At 45.9% G+C, this 21,442-nt stretch overlaps 1 protein-coding gene across 2 annotated transcripts in view; it reads right to left on the bottom strand.

Annotated features, from left to right (window-relative positions):
• Positions 1-5,653: 5,653 nt before the first annotated feature.
• LOC142495701 (uncharacterized) overlaps positions 5,654-21,442 on the bottom strand; it is a 63,299-nt gene continuing 47,510 nt past the window's right edge. For both annotated transcript variants that reach the window (XM_075601547.1, XM_075601546.1), the window contains one exon: positions 5,654-9,845. In XM_075601547.1, coding sequence (XP_075457662.1) covers positions 8,389-9,837 — 1,449 coding nt within the window. In that variant the 5' untranslated portion in view covers positions 9,838-9,845 and the 3' untranslated portion in view covers positions 5,654-8,388. The remainder of the gene's footprint in view (positions 9,846-21,442) is intronic.

Below are 21,442 nucleotides of genomic sequence, written 5' to 3'. Positions count from 1 at the left end.
GGCTTGTCTTACTTGTTCCCGCAACAAGACACCCCGTAACAGACCCCAAGGATTTCTACACCCCCTTCCCATTCCCGATCACCCATGAAACCATTTGGCTATGGACTTTATTGCAGAGTTACCGGTCTCCAAGGGTATGAATACCATTCTTGTAATGATCGACCGATTTTCGAAGCAATCTCACTTTGTTCCTCTCTAAAGGTTTACCGAACTCTTCTTCCCTTGCTGATATTTTTGTCCAAGAGGACTTTCGCCTTCATGGTGTTCCATTAACCATCGTGTCTGATCGGGGTCCCCAATTTATTTCCAAATTCTGACGTGCGTTTTCCCAAAGACTAGGCATCTCCCTTAATTTTTCCTCCGGGTATCACCCACAGTCTAATGGGCAGACGGAGAGAACCAACCAGACGCTGGAGCAGTACCTACACTGTTTCATTGCGGATACACAGGACGATTGGGTGGACCTCCTGCCCTGGGCTGAATTCGCTCACAATTCCCTACGGAATGAATCCACTCAAAATTCACCATTCCCCATCAACTTTGGGTTCCATCCATCCCGACTCCCCATCTACACCCCACCCTCCGATGTTCCAGCGGCTGATGAACGGATCTTATCCTTACAAAGATCCTGGAGAGGAATCCAGGAGAACCTTAAGACGGCCATCTCTAGACAGAAACGTCAGGCCGATCGCCACCGCCGTGGGACTCCTGAATTTAAACCTGGGGACAAGGTATGGCTTTCTTCGAAAAACATTCGACTCAAAGTGCCTACCCTCAAGCTAGCACCCAGATACCTGGGGCCCTACCGCATTGTGGAGAAGATCAATCTGTTAGCTTTCCGCCTACAACTTCCACCCGCGATGAAGATTCCCTCGGTCTTCCACGTATCTCTCCTCAAACCTGCATTTCAGAGTACCTGTATCCCAGATCCTTCATCCTCAGCTCCAATCCCGCAACTCGTACACGGTCAACAAGAATACGAGGTTCAGTCCATTATTGATTCTAGAATTTCCAGAAGAACTGTACAATACCTGGTTCACTGGAAGGGATACGGACAAGAGGAACGATCCTGGATCCCTCATCATCACATCCATGCTCCTGTCCTTCTCAAGAGGTTCCACCGGAAGTTTCCTCTCAAACCTTACCGGAGTCACCCGGAGGTCGCTCCTGAAGGGGGGGTACTGTGTAGGAGCCAGGTGCACGCACCTTCACACGCAGGCGCACTACTCCCCTACCTGCCCTGACGGCCTCTGATGGAACCCAGCACTCGCACGCTCCCACGCGCACTCCCGCTTCTTCTGTGCATGCGCGCGGCTCCTCCTCATGCGGGCTGGGGTCACAGCGGGAGTTCCCGCCTCCAAATCACGGCGCACACTCCCTGTGCGCGGCGCGCACGCCACTCACCCAAGCTCCGTGGCAACAGGCACTGATTGCCTCAGCACTCTCACCTGGCTTCCTTACCATAGCCTATCACAGGCTCTGCACAAACACGCCCGGTTCCGCATCTTGCTCCTATTGGGCTGTCTTACCTATTTAGGCTCAGCAGTGCCACTGGCACATTGGCTGAGCATAAGCTTCCTGTTCCTGTGCTTACCTCTCTTGTCTCCTAGATATCCTGCCTTGTCTTGTTTGATCTCCCGTGTACCGACCTTGGCTTGCCTTTGGACCACCGCCTCTCTGGAACCCCGACCTTGGCTATGCTCGACCCTCTGCAACTTTCCAACCTGAACTCGGCTCTCAGACCTTGACTATTCTACCTTCTCCAGCACCGACCCCAGCGACTAGTACCTCCAACGTTCCGTACTTCTATTACCCTCAACTCCTCAAGTATTCACTATTCCTCTACTCTCCCTGCTCCTGACCCGGCGCGAGCAACTACGCACACTCCAGATCAGATTCCCGTGCCTGTCGGTGGTGTTTACTCTATTCCCACCTCAGTACCGAGGGTCTCGTCTAGTTTGTGGTGGGCACAGCGTGACAACGTGGGTTTCTGTTTTAGTTGCACACTGTCCATTTTTTCCTTCTTACTCCACTCACAAACATAACCCAACCTGAAAAGGTTCCATTTATGACAACCCTCTGTTGTCTGTCTTTCAACCAGTTTTCAATCGATATATTTTTTACTGAGTCCAATTTGCTTTATTTTGTACACCAATCTCGTGTGAAACCATATTAAAAGCCTTTGCAAAATATAAGTAGACCACATCAACTGCATTACCCTGGTTTAAATTCCTACTTACATCTCCAAAGAAACAAATAAGGTTAGTTTGGCATGATCTATCCTTCATAACTCCATGCTGACTTACTAATAATGTTGTTTTCCATTAGGTATTCCTGAATATTATCCCGTATTAAACCTTCACGTAGTTTCCCCACTATTGAAGTCAGGCTTTCAGGTCTGTAATTCCCTGGTTGTGATCTAGCTCCCTTTAAAAATAAAGGCACCACATCTGCTTAACGCCAGTCTTGTGGTACTGAGCATGTGGAAATGGAGTCCTTGAATATTAAATGTAATGGTTTGGTTATTACTGAACTTTTTTTCAGTTTATTACTGAACTCCTTCAGAAATCTTGGATGTATGCCATCCGGGCCAGGTGACTTATTTACTTTAAATATGAACTTCTTCCTCAGTTAAACAATTGTTCGTTAATATAGAGGTTATGGCTTCCTCCTGCGACACTACAATTGAAATTGATTCTTCCCTAGTAAACACAGAGGCAAAGAATTTGTTTAATACCTCTGCAATATCCAAACCAAACCCTTATCTCCAATAATCAGCCTGCCCATCTCACACCGAAAGGGTCCTATATTTTCTTTTCTCATTTTTTTGTTATTAAGGTACTTAAATAACTTTTTAGGGTTGATCTTACTTTCTATTGCAATCCTTTTTTCATTATCCATTTTTGATAATTTGATTGCCCTTTTGCAATTTTTGTTGCATTCCTTATAATTCTGATACGATGTCTCTGTCCCTTCTGACTTCAAGAATATAAACGACTGCCTCTTCTTTTTCATTTCCTCCCCTACATGTTTATTTAGCCAAATTGGTTTTGACTTATTTCTTTTATACTTATTACCCAAGGTTATACACTGATAAGTGTGCTTTTCTAACAATGTTTTAAAGACTGCCCATTTATCTTCTACATTTTTCCCTGCAAAAGCATCATCCTAATGTATTACTTGTAGATTAGTTTATTAAAATCTGCCTTTCTAAAGTTTAAGGTCTTTGTTGAAACCAAGTAATCTGTTTTTTGATCATTTATTTCAAATGAGACCATGTTATGATCACTGTTACCCAAATGTTCCAGGACTTGAATATTTGCTATTTCTTCTACATTGTTTGATATTACCAAATCCAGTATTGCCCCTTTCCTGGTTGGTCCCTCAATAATTTGGGTCATATAATTGTCTTTAAGCACCCCCAAAAACTTGTTTCCTTTTGTTGTAATGCTAATCTCATTGCCCCAGGCTATGTCTGGATAATTAAAATCCCCCCATTATACAAACATGACCTAGTTTTGATGTCTTCTGCATTTGCAAAAGTATTTTAGCTTCCTCAATCTCACAGATATTTGGTGGTTTATAGCATATTCCTACAAAACTTTTTCTTTATATGTTTACCTCCACTGCTAATTTCTATCCACAAGGTCTCTACATTTTCATCATTCCCTACATAAACATCTTCCCTTATAATAGGTTTTAGATCCAGTTTAACATATAAGCATTGTTTTTTTTACAAAAAATTGTTTTCTGGTCGGCTACATGGGATTCATCCTTTAAACATACACAAATGATTTATCTTGGCTCAGTCTGAGAGAAAGGTAATTCTTATATAGATATATAATATCCTTCACTGACTTATTTGTAAACATAGGTGCATTTAATGTAAATTTTCCCTCTACATAAATAGAATCTGTAGTATGATTATTTAACTGCATTTGTTATTGTATTTTATTTAATGTTGTGATTCTATAAATTAAATGAAATGTCTTGTTTCACAATGTTCTTTGTCTTATTATATGTTTCTATTAGTTAAAAAATGGTTATAAAACTTAAAAAAAAAAAAATATATATATATATATATATATATATATATATATATATATATATATATATATAATATACTGCTGCGCTCGCCTGGGTAGGTGGATTAATGATAGTGCACCAAAAAATATATAAATTTAAAGCAATATTGCCCAGGTGACCACACCAAAACAAACTACATATACCACAAACAAACATACAATAACAAACAAACCGAGGGATACACAAAGGGGAGAGATAGGATGCACAAATACGAATCCCAAAAGCAGATGGTGCCGTAAGAGATATGAACAAAGGCACATAGGGCACAACGGATTTGGCATATCCAAACTCATTTATTGAGCCAACACAGTGTTGGCTCAATAAATGAGTTTGGATATGCCAAATCCGTTGTGCCCTATGTGCCTTTGTTCATACATCCAGGACTGACTGCAGGCTTTCGTTCTAACACTGGAGCACCGGTAACTGTATTCATTTTTTTCTATTTTGAGGTGTGCAGCATTTCTCTCTATTATCTGGGCCGTAAGAGATATTACAGGACTCCGCTGCCAGTCTTCAGGAACAACCACTTTCCTCTTCACATAATAAAACAAAAAGAAGACAGCACGGCTCCCATAGCATAATACTGTATAAAATAATTTAATAAATGCTCAATGCCCAGATTACGGCCACTCACAATGTATAAAATAAATACAGGCAAGGATCTCAAACCAAAATCTTTAGCTTTTGTATGTGTGTTTATCCTTCCCTCCCCCCTCTTCTTCACTTCTTCCAATTCAAAGCAGATGCACAATCTGTTACCAATGCAGTATCAGTGTGTAGCCAGTTAACTAATTAATAAAGTACTATGCTATAGAAATGTCACAGTGAGTACTGCAAAAAATATCCCCTGAGGAAGTCGCATACTGCGACGAAACGCGTAGGCCAAGACAAGGACACTCTATCCATTTATGGACTATTAAAATCTACCTCAAATATACCATTTTATGTTGGGTATATTGCATCTAAGTACTCCAGTACTCCCTGTGGCGAATCTGCCGTTTATGCACGGTGCATTGATTGCTGTGGTATCCGGGACAATTATCGTGAGACTTCAGCGAGGAAGGGACTCAGTGTGGACGCACACCCCTGGCGTCCGTGACGGAAGACCACTGGCATCTATACACGTGGGCACTGTGTATCGAACGGAGGAACGGTTGAAGTCCTTAAAGATTTTGGTTTGAGATCCTTGCCTGTATTGATTTTATACATTGTGAGTGGCCGTAATCTGGGCATTGAGCATTTATTAAATTATTTTATACAGTATTATGCTATGGGAGCCGCGCTGTCTTCTTTTTGTTATATATATTTATATTAACACACACAGGAAGGGTTCACAGTTTTAGTGTTAGGACCTGCATTTTTGGTTATACCTTGATGTTTGGTATGCAGGCTTACGACGCTTTGGCCAAAGGGTTTAACTAAATAACCAAGTAATTACTATTATTATAGAAGTATTTCCACCATATATGTTTAGTCAATTTGATTTGGCATTGGGCACCTCTGTCTTTTGTTATATATATATATATATATATATATATATATATATATATATATATATATAGCCCGCCCCCCCTTACCTCCGATGCAGGCACGGGGGAGGCTACTGTGGCTGACGGGGATGGCTGAGTGTTAGTAGTGGGGCTATCGGGTCGCCAGGAGCTCCCGGGTGGCTGTGGCTAGCGGGCGCCGACCATTGCTGCTTGGCGCGCATGTGCAGAGACACTCGTGCATGCGCAGAAGACTACGAGGTCCGGCCCCCATCTTTGTACACCTCGCGCATACGCATTGCATAGTGCAAGTGGCGCCCATTATATAAGAGCTCCGCAGGGGAACTACATAACCCAGGATCCCCTGGGGCGGCTAGACCATGTGAGCTGAGACAGCCAATAGGAAAGCAAGGATCTTGGCAAACAAAAGATACATTTGTGTGCTCTGAGCGTGAGGTAGGCAGTCAGGAGTAGGACGCAGAGAGGTAGGGTCCCAGGTGCCAGTAGCCCTGGGACTAGGCCAGCTATCCCCCGTAGGCCCGTTAGTCCCGACTCACAGTAGGCACCTGCAGTTGTATAGGGAAGCCCATAGGTAGGGACACTTTCCCTGTATTGTGTAGTGTCCGGGACACAGTGTATACGCCATGCTGTGACGCGTAACCTGTGGTCTGGGATTAGATCCAGGCGTACATCCCCATAGACTATTTTATAGGGGTACACTCCACTGGGAAAACCCTCCAGAGGCAACTGCCTACGGATCAGCGCAGCCAAGGACCAGGCAGTTCACGGCGTGGGACCACGTCGCAGATCCACAGACTCAGCTGCTCAGTTAACCTGGTCTGGACTGAGACCAGGGAGGTATTATCTAAAAGTGCACCAATGGCCAAACACACTGTGGGTAGCTATCCCACATACTTTCTGGGGGAGGGTCTAGTCTGTGGACACTAAGGGGTTAAGTGCCCAGGCACTCCAGTACTTTGGGAGCTCCACTCGGGAGGTGTTACTGTAAGGGTGCAGCCTCGCAAGGCCTTGTTTTCTTGTGTTGTGGATTACACGTCAGTAAATAATGTTGATATATACACGTGTGTAATTACTGTGTATATTTGTTCCTGTGAGGGGCTCCTCCCACTACGCGGGGATCCCTCACAGGTGGAGGCGCTGCACCGAGGCAAACAAACTATACCCCAGGCTCCCATTAGCAGAGGTTCAGGCCTTCTGGTAGCCAAACAGGTGACGGTAGTACCGGTAGTCTCTCTAGTCAGCGGGAAAGGGGGCTACATATATATACACACTACTCATCTTTTAGGCTTATGTGGTTTTTTTTTTATACTAAAAAAGGAACAAATAATAGCAAAGCACAAACTTTTAGATATCTTTTTAAAAGTTCATCTCAACAACTCAAAAAACTTGTTGATATAACTGTTCTCTATAACTTCTCCCTATAACTCCTAATATTGCTCCATAGAACCTCTCCCTATAACTCCTCCTACTACCCCATATAACTGCTCCCTATAACTTCTATGGCTTCATATAACCTTTCCATAAAACTTCTCCTATTGCTCCATATAACCTTTCCTTATAACTTTTCCAATTGCTCCATATAACCCTTTCATATGCTCGTCCTATTGCTCCATATAATCCCTGCCCTGTAACTCCTATTTCTCTATAAACCCGCTTCATATAACCTCCTATTACCTTCATATAACCTCCTATTATCCCATATAACCCCTCCTATCACTGTATATAATCACTCTCTGTAACCTCCTATTGCTCCCTATAGCTCCTCCTGATGCTTCATAACCGATCTATTTTACTCCTCCTCTAAATCTTCCTATCGCTTCATATACCTCTCCTTATACAGCTCCCCTAACTCTTTAGGCTGCAGACAAGGTGACAGTGAGCAGGCGCGTGCTTTCGCTCGCCGCGATGAAACACATTACTACAATGTGTCTGGCCAGCGTGAGCATATTTTGTTAATCTTATACAGTATAAACCAGAGGGTCCCCTGGAGCTGAACTACAAGACACAAAGCTCAGGAGACCACCCCACCCCCCAATTGTTGGGATTACTAATTTACCTTTGCCAGTACTTGCACGGAAAAAACAAAGATGGCTGTGGGTGTCACCCAATGGAAAGCTGCAATGTCAACTCACAATCATGTTACAGTTTTCTTTTGGTTGCCAGTTAGGCTGCAGCCATAGCGTGCGCGACGGAGCACAGTGAGGTGCGTGCCTGTCGCCTGACCGATTTTGTGGACTGCCTTGTGTGAGCGACGTGGAGGCGTTGCCGTGACATCATCCGGCTTGGTTCGCCCTGATTGGCTAAAACACGGCCGTAACACGGCCTTCGCACGAAAAATCCCCCCCCCCCAAATTCCTGGCTCAAAATCCTGTCGCATGTGTCTCATAGCGCGCAGCATGGCCAGACTGATGCATTTACATGCATTTGTTTATGCCGCGCGGGCCATCGCCTCCACTGTGTCCAATGACTTAGGCTGACCCAAGTAATTATATTGTTTATCCAGGAAAATAATTTTTGTAAGGGAATTTAAAAATACAATTATCTTAGGAGCCAGGGAGCCACCATTGCTTGGAATGTTGCGGTTCAGCTCCAGGACCCCCTGGTTTCAAATATATTTGAAACCAGGGGGCTCGGGAGCTGCATGGATTGCTGCTTTAACCGTGTCTCTGTCAGAAGCCTGGCGGCCCCTGAGTGGGATAGCGATCATGCGATTGCTACCAGCATCCACTGATGGGAATGGAAGTGGAAGGAGCTATCTCCCTCTAGAAAACAAACATTAATAGCATGACATTTCCTAAACATCATAAGGGAAGCCTAAGGGTTCCTGTATAACCGATGTCTCTTTCCAGTGTATTCTCTTGTGTTTGTGAAGGTTTGAGCTCTGTGTAAAGCTTTTCCCACATTGACTGCATTTATACGGCTTTTCCCCTGTGTGAACTCTCTGGTGTTTGAAGAGGTCCGATTGCAAAGTAAAGCGTTTCCCGCATTCAGTGCAGGCGTAGGGTCTTTCTCCCGTGTGGACTCTCAAGTGTATTAAAAGCTGAGAGCTGCGAGTGTAACTTTTTCCACATTCAGTGCACGCAAACAACTTCTCACCCTTGTGGGTTTTTTGATGCTGAACTAGTGCAGAACTGCACGCATACTCTTTCCCGCATTCAGTGCATGCGTAGGGCTTTTTTTCTGAGTGGTTAGTCCGGTGTATCAATAGAGCTGAGCTATGAGTATAGCTCTTACCGCATTCATTGCATATGAATTGCTGGTCTCCTGTGTGAGTTTTCTTGTGCTGAGCAAAAGTAGAATGGCAGGCAAAGCCTAATCCACATTCAGTGCATGTATGCGGTTTCTCTCCTGAGTGAGTCCGTACGTGTACCACAAGATGTGAGCTGGATGCAAAGCTTTTTTCACACTCTGTACATACATACGGTTTCTTTGTTGTGTGAGTCCTCTGGTGGATTAGAAGGGTTCCATTGCTAGTAAAGCACTTCCCACATTCATTGCATGAATACGGTCTTTCTCCCGTGTGGTTTCTCTGGTGAATAATGAGAGATGAGCTACGAGTAAAGCTTTTCCCGCATTCAGTGCAGGGAAACTGCCTCTCTCCTGTGTGGCTTCTCTGGTGTTGAGCAAGAGCAGAGCTGCAAGTAAAGCATTTTCCACACTCTGTGCAAATATACGGTTTCTCTCCGGTGTGCGTTCTCTGGTGTATCACAAGAGCCGAGTTGTAAATAAAGGTTTTCTCACATTCAGTGCAGGCAAATGGCCTCTCTCCTGTGTGAGTTCTCTCGTGTGTAACAAGAGCGGAGTTACAAGCAAAGGTTTTCTCACATTCATTACAGCCATATAGCCTTTTTCCTGTGCGTATGCTCTGGGGATTGAGGAAATGAGAATTGTTGGTTAATATATTCGTATTGTCTGTGCATGGAAATTGCTTCTCTTCTGTATGTGTTCTGGGTTGAGTAGTATCTTCTAATTCATCTAAACAGCCGCCCCCATTTCCAGTGTGCTCAAACGTTATTATACGCATTTCTTCAATGGTTTGTGTAGTTTCTGAATTACCCTTTTTAATTTCATTATTAGACAATGTAGGTTGAATATTTATATATTCTTCGGGATTATACGATTGGGTGAGATTTAGCCTTCCAAAAATAATGGAATCTCTTTCTGTGGTGTTTCTCTCTGTGTTTGCTTTATATGAGTTTTCATAGTTCTCAGCCAGACAATATTCAGGAATCTTATCTTCCATAGTCCAATCTAAAATATAAAAAGATATGAGTCAATTAAGTTTGCTATAGTTATGGTAATTTTAACTCTGGTACCCTGGGAGACCTGTATGGGGCAGACTCACTCAGGTCTCATTTGAGGTAACACATCTCTGAAGTCTACTGGGATTTCCATCCAGAAACAGCCTGAACTATATATAAAACAGCTTCACTATATATAAAAATTCCCCCCCCCCCCAAAAAAAAATCCTCTGCAACATTTGTTTACTAACTCTACATAAAATTAATTCTGGATTCCTGAACGAGGTGGTATTTATTCTTCATGAATGAGATGGTATGCAGGATTCGTGAATGAGATATTCAGGATCCATGAACAAGATGATATTTCTGATCCATGTACGAGTTGAAATTCAGGATTTGTAAATGAGGTGATATTTAGGATTCATTAATGAAATTCTGCATCAGATGACATTCAGGATTCCATCTTATAAGCTGTGAATTAAAAAAGTTAATTATATTTGTTTATAAATACATCATGTTTCAATATTTTTCCCCACTGCTGACTGTAGGAATGCATCTGAATTATAATAATCATGTTCTTCACAATTAAAAAGTAATAGGAAAATACTGACGATTCTTCATGACTCCTCAAAGATGTTATTCTTTTCCAATTTGTTATATAATCAATAGATATATATTGAAATTACATACTTCAATATTTTCATATTATAATAGTTTTTAGTGGTCACAGCGAATATCACATATGTAAACTGTATAAGCAAAATGTAATATATTATGAACTTTATTTTTATTATTATTATAATATGCAAAAAAGGGAAGAGGAGGTAGGGACTGATCAACTAGGAACCATACTAATTAATTAATTAAATAATCGATAATTAACAGGTGGGTGCAACCTGTGAACTAAAGTGAATCGGAAAAGATAACGAACACACAAGACAGTGTGGTCAAAAGAAATTCACTTATATGCACACCACTAATACATAAAACATAACCTTTATTGACATTACATAAAACATATATTACCGATAGTGTTAGTGTAACCGCAAATTAAAATTAGATGTGACGAGCTGCTAATCCCCTAGTCTAAATAGTAAATGGTAGATAATACAATCACCTAAGGGATACTCAGAGCAGAAGCAGCAGTGGTATAATTAACCGACTAAGACCAGATCTAAATTGCACCACAATTAACATTATATTTGGATGCAAAAGAGTTTACTAGCATTATTGTAATGTACCTTTAATAGAGGTACATATCAATGACAAAATACTCCTTTGTGGATCTCCTTGGGGTAGATAATACCAAGCCCCTATACCACAAATTGCCACAGCACCTCTACACCCTGTGTGCAGGTACAAAGTGGTCAAGAACAGAGAGCACAAATATATGAACTGACACCGCAGGAGTAGAATCAATCACATATCCCCTGTAATGATAGATGGTACCAGTGCATAGATATTTAAGGTGTAAATACACAATAAGTAAGTAACTGCTGGTCAGCTGCATTAACATCACACTAAAGTAAAAAGACTTCCAAGTAGGAGTCGTGATATCTACCCCAAGGAGATCCACAAAGGAGTACTTTGTCATTGATATGTACCTCTATTAAAGATACATTACAATAATGCTAGTAAACTTTTTTGCATCCAAATATAATGTTAATTGTGGTGCAATTTAGATCTGGTCTTAGTCGGTTAATTATACCACTGCTGCTTCTGCTCTGAGTATCCCTTAGGTGATTGTATTATCTACCATTTACTATTTAGACTAGGGGATTAGCAGCTCGTCACATCTAATTTTAATTTGCGGTTACACTAACACTATCGGTAATATATGTTTTATGTAATGTCAATAAAGGTCAATAAAGGTTATGTTTTATGTATTAGTGGTGTGCATATAAGTGAATTTCTTTTGACCACACTGTCTTGTGTGTTCATTATCTTTTCTTATTATAATATGAAAATATTGAAGTATGTAATTTCAATATCTATCTATTGATTATATAGCAAATTATTCATATTACATATTTCAATATACAGTCAAGTAAAGTTCTCTTTCTCTTCTTGCATAAAATGTCATTCCAAAACTTTTTATCCTTATTTTGACCAATAGGGTATTTTGTCAACAAAAGGCATTTTTATGTCTACCATCTGAGATCACATTAGTGATAACTACTATAGTATATTTACATGGGTTTATACACATTTGAGTGTCACATTTAATATCGCTATTGGTTGCTAACTATTTTCTCTTCTTTATTATAGTTTCAAAGTCAGATTTTCATACTACAATAAGGTTACATTAATTGGGTATTATTTTTGTAATAATATTCAGTCACTGCAAAAATATTTACTGTATTATTGCTATTTATTATGCACTAGCTGATATACCCGGCGTTGCCGGTGATGTAATGTTCTGCCTCCCCCATCCTCTCTCTCAACTCCCTTCCCCCCCTCTTCACAGCTGTTCAAGCTTCCCCCCCTTCTCTCCTGACTCCCTCCCCCCCCCTCTCTCCTGACTCCCTCTCTCCCCCCCATCTCTCCTGACTCCCTCTCTCCCCCCCCTCTCTCCTGACTCTCTCCCCCACCCTCTCTCCTGACTCCCTCCCCCCCCTATCTCCTGACTAACTCCCCCCCCCCCTCTCTCCTGACTGAATACCACCCCCCGCCTGTCTGCTATGCGCCGCCATTTTACCGGGGGCAGCTGCAGGAGGAAGGGGGTCCTTCCGGAGGCTGCCTGCCCACTGCTTGTCCCCCCGCCGGGGAGGGAGGGAAGTGAGCGTTGGCGGCTGGGGCTGGAGGGCCGCGCCGCGCTTCCCCTCCGTCCGGGAGCCGGTGGGGGAGAGGGAGAGGGGGAGAGAGAGAGTTGGGTGACGTCATAGAGCCACCAATCTGATTGGCCAGAGGCTGAGGACCAATCAGATTCACCGCAGCTAGTACCAACCTTTCGATTTTATATATTAAGATATATAGAGAGATATGGGGTTGGAATTTTTTTTAATCTATACTAAAAACGGGATTAAATTAGTTATGAATTAATTAATATGACCATCTATAATCAATATGTTTTAAAACAACTTATTTACAGTCCAAAATAAGGATTTATCCCGTTTGGGGTTAAAAACCTCAATTACCTACATATTAATTCATCCAATGATTTAATTTCAAACCAAATTGCTCTCTTTTTTCATCTTCCCTTTCTTTCTTTCGCATTTATGTTATGTAAGTAATCCTCCCTTAAATTCGTTATTGTGTAATAATTTATTTATGCCATCCCAAATTAGTTGTTCATCATGTTTTAGCCATCAATTAATTGAAATAATTAATTAATTATCATTCATAAGTTGCATGTGTAGAATTATTTGTATCAAAGCCATTGTATTGCTAAGATCTTATGAATCACATGTAATTGTGTACAAATTAAGTTCCATTATGTGTGTTGGTAACGCATTAATTGGAAGTTCTGTTCATTGTATTTAACCATCATGTGTATAAAATTAAGTAATTATAAGATGTCTTTACGGATTGGTTTGTAGGTGTATTTAAACCCTTCCGGTCCAGCCAACCAATATCTCCTGAAGAAATCAGCTTAGTCTAAAGAAAAGCGTAGGGATGTGTTATCATAGCCATTTTAAAGTGCTCACAATCAGTGCCAGTTGGGAGAGTGAAGCTAAACTCCGTTCCGGCACATTGGGACTCTATACCACGAAGAGAACCTGCATCTAATAGACGGGAGTTGCCGGAGGAACCTCCAGGGTGTAACACCATCTGCAGAGGAGTGACGTCAATCCGGAGCATCCCCAGTAGAGGAGTAGCGCCGTGGCGGCAACACACAGCGGGTCTGGAGCATGAGTTTCACTCATACAATGCCCTTATTATTTGGAATCTTGTGAGTTTTGAATCGTCTTGTTCATGTTTTATTAAATGTTATTACGTTATCACACGAAGATCGGGCGCCTGTTCTTCTTTTTTTTCTGTTATATATATATATATAGCAAATTTAAATATTACTGTGTGCTCATTTGCATGTCTTAGACAGGTCTGCAACCCCGCCTTTCACCATTTTCACCCAGCACACAGCACTTCCCCTGCAGCAAGGGATTCTGGGAAATGACATGCAAATGAGCACACAGTGCCACCTTTTGCTTCAAAACAATAAACATGGTTCCCTATAGGCTTAAGCTTGCTGAATGGTCACAGCTTTGAGCACAGCCAGGGTTAAGATGCATAGCCAGCAAACCCACCCATAGACAGACTGTTTCGACCTTAATTGGTCTCCTCAGTGTGGGGTTGGTTATACCGGCAATGCAAAAATGAATCAAGGATAGGTTTCATAATTATATATATATATATATATATATATATATATATATATATCTGCAGAAAACAAAAAGAAAAAACAGGCGCATTCCTAGTGTGATAAAGTATAAAAAGGTATTTATGAGGTTATAAAAGCGCACTCACAAACAGAGTAAGAAATAAAGCATTTATGAGATATACTCAATCGCCTTGAAGTTGTGAAGGAAATACGTCAGCCTGTCCCTTTGGTGCCACCTTAGTAACCGCTACAGTCATTAAGGGGTTAACCCACCCTCACCCACCACTTGGGAGGCCTACATACCCTCCCACACTATATTGTAATTGTTTGAGGAAATGGATTAATTGATGCTAATTGTATTGATGTTGCTTAGTTTATAATTGATTTTCATGATGGCATTGCTGGTTAGGGGACATTGTTCATAATGTATGTAGCGGTCATGTAAAATGCCTACAGTCATCTCTCCTGTTGGCAGTAAGGCCTGGTAAGTGTGGGCATGCCAGCAGTAATTATGGAGGTTTCCCCTCACACCCTGGTGGGGTGCTCTGTGTATGGCTGGGACTGGTCACATGCTCTGACTCCATGGTTAGTGATGTCAGAGGTGTGTCAGCCTCAGAAGCTTACATAAGGCACAGCACTGTGTTGCAAAGTTAGTTGCTGGAAAGTTGTGTTAGTAGTTGTTCTGCAGAGAAAGGAGTTCCAGCTCTTGTCAGAGCTGAGGAAGGAGTTAAAGTTCTATCAGAGTGTCAGTTATGTTATAGTAACTCCATGGGAGGCTGTGTCCAGGGACCTGGCACAGGACAGTGATTCCTGCGGGAATAGTGAATCCCTGATCTAGGTGACATACCTAACTAAAGGGAGCACTGGCGAGATGAGCGGCTGAAGATACTCCTTGTGGAGGGCAGCTATGCCCACCGTGTCAATAAAGATGAGTTCAGCCAGAAACCCTCTCGTGTATCTATCTGGAATGAGTGTACAGAGAGGAGCACCACGGAGGAGTTCCTCGCCAGGATCATCCCCTTGCGGACGCAGGGACCCTGGTGAGGTGGAGGCGCTGCACTGGAACTAGGTGAGACTCAGCACACTACCTCAGCTGCCTGTCTGACGGGTTCTCCCCACACACCATCATGCGGGAGACTCAGGAGTCCTGTAGCCAGCAGGTGCACCATATGACATATCCACACTGTAATGGGGTCCGGTTAGACCACAGGGGCCAATGTGAGATTGGGTGGGTCAGGCCGGGCCAGAAACACCGTTACATTTGGAGGCGCTGCTGAGAGCAGATCCGTCAACAGGACAGGCTTTTAGCTAGGTCACTGGGAAACAGGGAGAGTGTCTGCTGCCACTTTGTGCTGCGTAGGGACGGACCTAGGGGTGGTCAGGGGGCTGACAGGATATTGTCAGTTCGCAGGGACAACCTAGGGGCCTGAAGGGAGTGAGGGGTCTGGAGCGGGCTATAGCTGACCGAGTCACCTTGAGGCAGTGCTAGTTGGTAGGATGCCAGAAGGGACAGCCTGTTAACTTGGTCAGGAGTCCTGGAGAGGGTCTGCGCCAGGCTGACCAAGACAGGTAGACGCCCCAAGTACTGCATGGCAGAGCCAGCCAGAGTACCTAGCCATTCCAGACACTCACCGTAGGGAGCACAGACTGGGAGGAAGGAGTCACAGCAGACACTGAGAGAGTGAGCCTAGCCTGAGGTAGTGCAACACTGAGTCACACCTAGATAAGGTACACATGTGGTGGTGCATCTGAGCTAATCTTTATTGTACCGGTGTGGTGGCTGCCCCGCAGAGTGGAGCCTCATGTACGACAACTGTTATGAGAGAGTGGAGGATCCGCGTGGCGCGGAGAACGTAAAATGGCGGACAGAGGCTGATGGGGAGGGCACCCGTGGCGTGCAACCCACTGAAGAGCAGACTGTCGCCGAGTTGTCATTGACCAGGCTGCTCTGGAGCGGAGCGAAGGCTATGGCTGCCCCGTTTTTATCCTGTATGGGACAGCGAGGGGCCACCCTTGAAGAGTGTGAGGAAATTGTCATAATTGGGGGAGAACCTCGTGAGGAGAGCAAACAGATGGACTTTTTGGGCTCAAAAGTCAACCAAAATGGCGGTTCCCGCTTGCTAGGGAAACCGCATGGGACAGTTACAGAAAAAATGGCTGCTGCAGGACTTGCACAGAGCTGGCCGGGAATGGCGCGAACAGCAGAGCCCCGCCCTGAAGGGGGGCAAGGCGCGAAAGCTATGGCTGTGCCGGGATGGACAGTGACTAATTCAGCCCCTGTGCTGAGTCAACCGTTGAGTCTATGGGACCCTCCCCTGATTTCTACCAGGGGGAGTGACTTTCAATTATGGCCTGTGGGGATGCACCCACTGGGCCCAGGGACTGATATCCAGACGGCGCCACTACAAAAAGTAGTTCCGGCCGTGGAGGTGATTTGCAAGCAAAGGTACCTTGTGCAAAAAGCTGCTGCAAGGAGAAGGCGGGAACTAGCTGCGGGAAAGGACTCCAGCTCTGGGGAGGAGACTGGCGCGAAAACGCAGACCGCGCCCACCAGGACTGAGAGAGGTGCGGCCTTAATTAAGGGGCATGATATTCCCCTGTGGGACCCGCCCATTATTGCAACCCCTGGGGGCGGGTTCCAACTCTGTCAGAGAAGGGAGGAGCCGAAGCAGGGAGTGGCGGATCCAGCAACTTCCACCAGTCAGTTGCGAGGAACCACAGAGAAGGAGAGACCTGTACAGGAAGTGACTCCTGTACAAAGAATGGCCTGCTCCTCCACTGTGGGCACTATGGTCTCCACCCAGCCCTACTCAGTGCCCGGCGGGGTGCTGGTGGTGAGGGTGGCCAATACAGAGACGGTAGTCGGGCTCTGCCTACAATGCGGGCTGCCCGGAGGTACAGTGAATACGATGGCACGTTGCCCTCATTGCGGGACTTTGTATCTGTGGCCTATGCCCACATTCGTCCCAATACAGCCTGCTGACCCCCCGGTGGATGTGACACGGCGCTCTGCTGAGTCCCCGGGCACGCTGTGGATCAACCGCGCGAGTCCCGGAGACAGGGGACTGGAGCCGGTCAAGTCGGCTGGGTCACTGGCCATTGAGGCGGCTGGATTAAACCCCGCGACAGGGGCAAAGAGACTTTCACCCCGCCCCGCGACCCCTAGGTCGGGGCGAGGGGACTACTCTGATGAGGATCTCCGTGAGCTGGCGGTAGCAAGAACGGAGCGGAAAAGACAGACGGGGAGAACGACGCCCCGTGGGGTGAGTGACCGGACGTCCCCCGCAGATCGGCGATCCGACCGACGGAGTCCCGCCATCCCAGGACCTGGCGGAGATGGGAGAGAGACGCCTACACCCCTGCGGATGGGTAAGCCAAAAAGCCCTATCTCTTACCTGGTCACAACAGACGGCGAAGCGCTGGAAGGGCCGCGCCAGGCCCAACGCGCACGTGGAGGAACGGCATCACTTCCGGTGGCGACGGCGGAGCAACCGGATGTCGTCGTGGAAGAAGAGATCCCGCATGGGGGTCCAACGCGAGATGGCGACGCTTCCGGTTCCGGGGAGGACGTCACTTCCGGTGGCGACAGCGGAACCCAGGAAGGGGAAGCAGCGACGCTTCGGCGATTGGGGGAAGGCCCCCGACCGCTCGTATTGCCCAGAAAATGGAGAGACGGTGTCAGGACTGAGGAGGGTGAGACATCATCCTTGGACCAGTCTACGGACAGCCAGGAGCGGGTCGTAACCCCGTGGGGTCCTGTCCCATGCCCCTATACCCAACCCCATGCCCTAGCTAATGCCCCTACCCCTATCACACGGTCACCGGGTTCACCGCCCAGCTTGGAACTTGTGGACATACCTTTGGGGGGGGAGGAAAAACGGACTGGGGAGAGGCAGCTCAGTGGAGCTACGGAAGGTGATTCACGGGGAGGAGGGGAATTGAGGGTGGCGGATACAGCACCCCAACCGGCAGTAAAGGCTCCGGGGTCCTCGAGGTGGTTCAACTCGCGATCCACAAGGTCGTCAGGGGTATTTTCGTTTGATGATGACCGGGAACCAGGGCCTAATCCCTTTAAGGAGACCAGGTGGTGGGCTCCACTATTTGAGGGGTATTCCGCATGGATGGACCGTACTCGGTTCCTCATCCGGCGGGAGGACGTGGTAGACTTCTGGTGGAAAGAGGGAGAGTTTACACCAGAGCAGAGGGACAGGGAACTACAGAAGAGGTGGTTCCAGCTGGAGCGTAGAGACATAGCGCCCATGGGTCCCGACACACTGTCAGACCCAGTAGATTCTGATGAGCCCCTATCATGGGTGTTACCTGGGAGGGCAGGTAATGCGGATCTGACCAGGGTCAGTAGGGCGGAGAGGGCTATAATAGCCAGATATAAAAAGTCCCATGGGTTGGAGTATCCCTATGTTCCGGAGCCCCTGATGGATGAAATTGAGGACAATAGGGAACTGTGGCTCCAAGAAACTATAGAGCTGTACTTAACCAATAGGGGGAGCGACATTGTAGGTAAAAAGGCGGAAGAAAGAATAGACACCCTGATGCGAGTGTGGAGCATAGGGAGAAATGTTCACAAACATAGGGTGACCTATGTGCCAGAGAGAGGATCACCTAGGCATTATTATGTTACGGTCCTGGATATGGGTAACCGGGAAGTGAGGAAACCTGACCCAGATCACTATTATTAAGGGGGTACTGAGACATTACGCGGGTTCGTGGCTGCTGGTCGGGGCGGGCTTGGCGGATGACTGTATTCATATGTACTGTATTATGAGGAAATTTGTGTGATGTTAATTATGTTTTCCGTTACAGTGCTTCCTGGAAAGAGGTATACAAATTTAGGTCCCAGCGAGGACGATGGGATTCACCAGGGGGAGAATGTAGCGGTCATGTAAAATGCCTACAGTCATCTCTCCTGTTGGCAGTAAGGCCTGGTAAGTGTGGGCATGCCAGCAGTAATTATGGAGGTTTCCCCTCACACCCTGGTGGGGTGCTCTGTGTATGGCTGGGACTGGTCACATGCTCTGACTCCATGGTTAGTGATGTCAGAGGTGTGTCAGCCTCAGAAGCTTACATAAGGCACAGCACTGTGTTGCAAAGTTAGTTGCTGGAAAGTTGTGTTAGTAGTTGTTCTGCAGAGAAAGGAGTTCCAGCTCTTGTCAGAGCTGAGGAAGGAGTTAAAGTTCTATCAGAGTGTCAGTTATGTTATAGTAACTCCATGGGAGGCTGTGTCCAGGGACCTGGCACAGGACAGTGATTCCTGCGGGAATAGTGAATCCCTGATCTAGGTGACATACCTAACTAAAGGGAGCACTGGCGAGATGAGCGGCTGAAGATACTCCTTGTGGAGGGCAGCTATGCCCACCGTGTCAATAAAGATGAGTTCAGCCAGAAACCCTCTCGTGTATCTATCTGGAATGAGTGTACAGAGAGGAGCACCACAGAGGAGTTCCTCGCCAGGATCATCCCCTTGCGGACGCAGGGACCCTGGTGAGGTGGAGGCGCTGCACTGGAACTAGGTGAGACTCAGCACACTACCTCAGCTGCCTGTCTGACGGGTTCTCCCCACACACCATCATGCGGGAGACTCAGGAGTCCTGTAGCCAGCAGGTGCACCATATGACATATCCACACTGTAATGGGGTCCGGTTAGACCACAGGGGCCAATGTGAGATTGGGTGGGTCAGGCCGGGCCAGAAACACCGTTACATGTATTTTATTGTTACATATATTTTGTATAGTATTACATGATGCACAGATTAATTGCATCTTGTACACACTCAATGCAATTGTGTGACATTTCATAGACATTTGTGGAGCTGCAGTTTGTTTTTTTTATATTTACAATGGCTGCTGGATTTATTTTAACATGCAATGTGGTGATTTTAAGATTAAAAATGCATGTTTTGATTTATGCATGTTTTATGTGTTTAATAATGGGCAAATAATCTATTATCCATATCTGGATAATAGTTATTTGGCACATTATTGTACTGTAAGTGTTGGGGGGGGGTGTTGGGGGGGATGTATGTATTGAATGTATGGCCAGGTTTATTTATTTTACATTCAGGGTTTGTTCCTTGGTTCTGCGTGAGACCTCTAGAGACCACCTGCGCTATCCTCGGGTATCTCACGGGTATCAGGCTGGTGGTTCCACGGGTGACACCTGCGGGGAAGAACCGGTGGCCTCACAACTGTGGAGGCACCGCGGACCCGTAGTGTGCGGGGAAGAACCGGTGGTCCCACATCCGTGGGGGCACCGCGGACCAGTTGTGAGCACTCGTGAGTCCCCAGACCCCCAGAGAACCACCCGAGACCCCGCAGACACCTGTGGGTCTGACCCGGGGCTCCCAGACATCCGCGTGCCTACCATGGGGACCCATTTGTAGCCCACGGTGACCCGCGGAGACCACCTGGGGGCCATGGCGCTTGGCGGGACCCACCAACAGGCCTCCAGAACCTGTGTGAAACAAGTTGCTGGTACCCTTTAGGTCTGTCAGGTGACCCGCCAGGCCCGCCGAGGACTCGCGTGGGGCTGGGGTATGAACCCCGTATGTAAAAGGATAAATCATGTATTTATGGGGGGGGGCACAGGGGGTGGGTAATGTATTTAATAAATAGAATGATGTTTATTGTGGGGCAGTGTGTTGTTTTTATTGTGGGTACTGGGGGTGGGGGGAGGGGTTATTGGCCCCAAGGGTATGTGGGTAGGCCTCCCTTGTGGGTAGTGGGTGAGGGTGGTTAGGCCTCACGGGGTGGGGGGTTAGTGTGGGAGGGTATGTAGGCCTCCCGAGTGGTGGGTGAGGGTGGGTTAACTACTTAATGACTGTAGCGGTTAATAACCGCTATGGTGATTAAGGGGTTAGGGGACATTACATTGGCTATTGTAATTGTTGTGCATGTTTTGCAGCACCGGAGGGGCATGGGCAGAATGAAGATGAGGATGAAGACGGCCTTCATCGTGGGTGCCTGTAAAAGGTAAGTGTAATATGTTTTGACTGTATTTATTGTAATTTATATGTATTTAAAATGGCCAAATGCATTATTATCCATATTTGGATAATAGTAATTTTGGCCATTACTGTATTGTATGTGTTAGGGAGGTGTATTTAGTTATAATTATTGTTTATTATTTTTGGAGGTGTAACATTGGTACCGCAGGCCCGCGGGGACCCCCGCTTGGTGAGCCGGGGACCCGCTGGGTCAGCCGGGGACACCCGTGCGACCCCCGGGCTCCCTCGGGACCCCCGCGGCGTCAGCCGGTCACACCCGCCGGC

This window comes from Ascaphus truei, chromosome 5, assembly GCF_040206685.1.
Source record: "Ascaphus truei isolate aAscTru1 chromosome 5, aAscTru1.hap1, whole genome shotgun sequence".
Classification (NCBI taxonomy): domain Eukaryota; kingdom Metazoa; phylum Chordata; class Amphibia; order Anura; family Ascaphidae; genus Ascaphus; species Ascaphus truei.
This window is presented reverse-complemented; position numbering and strand designations above follow the sequence as displayed.